This window comes from Fukomys damarensis, unplaced genomic scaffold, assembly GCF_012274545.1.
Source record: "Fukomys damarensis isolate Sample0158 unplaced genomic scaffold, DMR_v1.0_HiC HiC_scaffold_17, whole genome shotgun sequence".
In the NCBI taxonomy this organism is placed as follows: Eukaryota; Metazoa; Chordata; class Mammalia; order Rodentia; family Bathyergidae; genus Fukomys; species Fukomys damarensis.
The window spans coordinates 79,732,869-79,736,708 of record NW_022900929.1 but is presented as its reverse complement, the minus strand read 5'-3'; the positions used below and the strand labels follow the sequence as shown (position 1 = coordinate 79,736,708).

The 3,840-nt window shown below is 52.3% G+C and overlaps 1 protein-coding gene across 3 annotated transcripts in view; it reads right to left on the bottom strand.

Moving 5' to 3' along the window:
- Mapk6 (mitogen-activated protein kinase 6) overlaps positions 1–3,840 on the bottom strand; it is a 22,011-nt gene that overhangs the window by 7,983 nt on the left and 10,188 nt on the right. Inside the window, exons 2-3 of one of the 3 annotated variants that reach the window (XM_010609077.3) lie at positions 1,464–2,629; positions 109–253 (exon numbers count right to left, since the gene is read on the bottom strand). In XM_010609077.3, the coding sequence (XP_010607379.1) occupies positions 109–253; positions 1,464–2,018 (700 nt within the window). In that variant the 5' untranslated portion in view covers positions 2,019–2,629. Of the gene's footprint in view, positions 1–108; positions 254–1,463; positions 3,434–3,840 lie in introns of those variants that run through there. The other 2 variants (XM_010609078.3, XM_010609076.3) reach the window with 2 other exon arrangements.

The window sequence follows — 3,840 nt, the reverse complement described above, 5'->3', positions numbered from 1 at the left end:
AAAAAAAAAAAAAAAAAAGTTAAAAAAATAATAATAAATAAATCTTGTTCCCCAAACAAATGCAAAGTTCTTTCCCTCTGGGGCAACATTTTCCTAAAAGACACGAACCTGCAAAGAGGGTTTTCCCAGTCAGCATTTCTGCAAAGATGCAGCCTGCAGCCCACATGTCAATGGCTTTCGTGTAGTTATTAGGGGACAGCAAGAGACGTGGAGATCTGTACCATTTAGTGACCAGTCCTTCAGAAAGGTGACCCTAGAGAGAAAAAAATATGGACTTTCATTCTTTCGTTTACTTTAGCTAAACAACCAAGACCAGAAAAAGTAATTATGAAATCCTAAAAGAATACTGGTGCTTTCCAGGCCCATTTTCAAGGTTCCGATACTGCTGAGTTGAGGCACACTCCCCCTGGGATAGACGACCTGTGTAATGGGGAGGAAATACGCGTGAGAATCCAGTGCATGGTGGTGCACGCCTGCAATCTCAGCACTTGGGAGCTTGAGGCAGGAGGATCACTGCAAGTTGGAAGCCAGCTTGGGCTACATACTGAGATCCTGTCTAAAAGGATAAACAAAGAAATGAAAAGAATCCAGTGCTTCCCTCAAGCCACACACCAGATGGACAGTACAGGGAGGAGCGATTTGTGCTCCGTGCCCCCACGAGACGAAGCAGTCAGTGTGCTTCCTTCCGGCCACAGGGCAAGGCACTACGGCACCAGGGGGCCACTTCCAACTCTCCACTGCTCTGTGTTTACAGAACATGCGACAAAAACACGTGTGCACCTTATTCCCCCTCTGCCCAATGCCAGGACCGGGCTGGCGCGCAGTGCAGGCCTGAGGGAGGTCACAGGGTTGGAGCGACGGCCAGCAGAGGTGGGAGTAGGGTCCTGCCAGACAGTGTGGCTCCTGTCCGTGCCCCTCCACGGCACTTCACTGTTACCGTGAAGGGGCCACGGGCCTCCACCCCGGTGCAGCACTCACACTATGTTTTTCTAAACAGCAAACACGTCCTTACTGTGGGAAACCCCTCAAGACGATTTGTTTTTGAGGTGTGTTACGGAAGGCTAAGCAGGCAGGGCTCCCAGCTCCATCTCAGACTTCAGTGGCCAGCGTGCTGCTTGGAAAACTTTCTTATAGGAGAACAAGCTGCCATCTGAGGTGAAGGTGCTAGGAATCTTCTGGGCCACAGAGTCCGTAACACCCAATGAGTTATGCCAAGTCGGTTTGTTTGAACAAGGCCTGGCTGTAGCACAGAATAAGCCTGGCAAAAGGACAAGGGAGACCTGCAGGTGGAACAGCACCCTCTTATCTTCAGTAGTTCTGCTTGCAAGTGATGCGAGCTGGAGTCGCAAGCAGCGGGCATACCCTCCCACACTTGAGTTTGCCCTGACACACAGCCCTGCCCTTCCTGGACACGAGGAACACCAGCTCCCACCCTCCAGCTGCACCCGGGAGCTGGCGCCTACCTTGTGGGAGTAGTGTGGGTCCATGATGCGGGCGAGCCCGAAGTCCCCGACCCTCAGCACCAGGTCCTCCGTGTTGATGAAGAGGTTGGCCGGCTTGAGGTCCCTGTGCAGCACGTTGGCTGAGTGGATGTACTTGAGGCCACGCAGCAGCTGGTACATGAACAGCCGCGCGTGCTCCTCCAGCAGGGGCCCCTGCTCCAGCACGGTGGCCAGGTCCGTCTCCATGTACTCCTGCACTATGTACACACTGCTCAGCTCCGCCAGGGCGCCCACGTCGTCAGCCAGCCGGCGGCCGCTGGGGCCCAGGATCTCGAACACCTTCACAATGTTGTCGTGGTCCAGCCGTCGGATGATTTTGATTTCCCGGAGCGCGTGCTTGACACTCTGGGGATCGGTGAGGACAATTTTCTTGATGGCCACTCTTTTGTCACAGTCATTGTCTACAGCAGAAAAAACCAAGCCGTTGCCTCCACAGCCCAATGGTTTTAAGTCCATATATCGAGAGCCCAGATCAAAACCATGAATGTTCATGAGACTTTCGAATTTCTCTGCCATCGTGAAACCCTCACTCTTGCTTTTTCCTTTCCAACTAGTAAACTTCTGTAAACAAGGGTGAAAACTGGCACCAAAAGGAAGGTGCACTCAAAGGGAAGGCGAGAAAGGATCACGCCGCCCGGCACGATGTTTCCCGACATCCATCGCCTGTGCCCACCAGGCCCGCCGAGTCCCCGCAGACAGGACGCTCACAAAGCCCTACTCATGTCGTGGACTGAAGGAGACTGCAGTCATCATAGTCCACGAAAGGGGCAGCAACTGCAGACATTTAAAGGGAACACTCAAGAGACTCAAACGGAATGCACGACATACTCTGCGTTCAGCTCTCCTTGCTCAGTGCCTGAACGAGTAACAGAGGTGCGGATAAATGTGCACACGACTGGCGGCGAGGCATCTCCTCACAGCGCAGGTACATTCAGTGTTGGGCTGGTCCCGAGCAGGGTCAGCCGCCGGCCCAGCAGCGTTGTTGGGCGGCTCCGTCCTCCCTGGGCCGCTGTCTTGACAGGAAGCCCCGGCTGTTGGTAGCAGCAGGTGGCCTCTGTCAGTGATCAGGTGGCTCTAGCTCACCACAGTCACACTCAAAGCTACCGTCCATCTTACTCAGCTACACCCTGCGGAGAAGAAGGCGAGGTCAGCAGTGCGTGAGCGGGAGGGCCACCTAGGGCGGGACCCCAGCGTGGCGCCCCTGACAGCCTGGCCAGCAAAAGGTCCCCTCAGCCTCACAGCCTGCGCAGGTCTGTGTCACCCACGGGCACCCGGGCACAGAGCTGCCCCTCATGGGCAGCTGCTCAAGACGTCACAGAACTCTCCAGAGGTATGTGGCTAAAACACCAGAGAACACAAAATGTCTGCTTCTGACCTGCGTCTACCAACACCCAGTGAGAAAGCCCACGCTACAGAGAGACCTCTACAGGACGTGCGCCCAGACGGACGGGCCACTCCAAGTCAGCCCCACCTGTGGGGAACCTGTGAGGAGCACAGCAAGGTGGGGCCTTTCACACCGCACAGAGGGGTTACATTAGTAAAAGAACTTCAGAGAAAGCTGGCACAAACACGTGCATCATGAGTGGATGAGCCAATGAATGGCACACCCTATGACCTCACCATTTTCTGGGTGAGCTCCCTAGAGAAACACTTGCAAACAAATATGCAAATCCACTTCCTTCCTTCTGTCCTGCCTTCCTCTTCTTTCCTCTCTTTTGGTGGGGAAAGAGGACAAGGTGTTCCTATGCAGTTCAGGCTGGCCTTGAACTCACTTTGTAGCCAGGCTGGCCTCAAACTTGTGGCAATCTTCCTGCCTCAGCCTCCTGATTGCTGAGATTACAGGGGGCACCACCACAGCCAACTCCTGTTTTACAACTGCAAAAACTTAGGAAACAACCTAAACTTTCAAAGTAAAATGAATTATATGGTGGAATACTATATGACAGTAAAAATGAATAGAAATGGCTGAACTCTCCAAAAATACATTAAACTAAAATCAAACTGCAAACAGAAATGCAGGTGCTAAAACTAGTTCAAGCAGGTTCCAAAACACGCAAAATAATGCTATTTTATGGCTGTATACATAAGTGGCAAAAATATTTCTAAATATGAGACACAGAGAAAACTCACAGTAACAATTACCTTGAGGAATAAGGACCGCACAGCAAGCTTCGTAAGAGTTATGTGGAGCCAGGTGTGAGGGCATACGCCTCTAATCCCAGCACTTGGGAGGCCAAGGAAGGAGGAGGCTAAAGGCCAGCCCGAGATACCTAGCAAGTTTGAAGCTGTCCTAGACTACATTGTGAGACTCTGCCTCAAAAAAAAAAAAAAAAAAAAA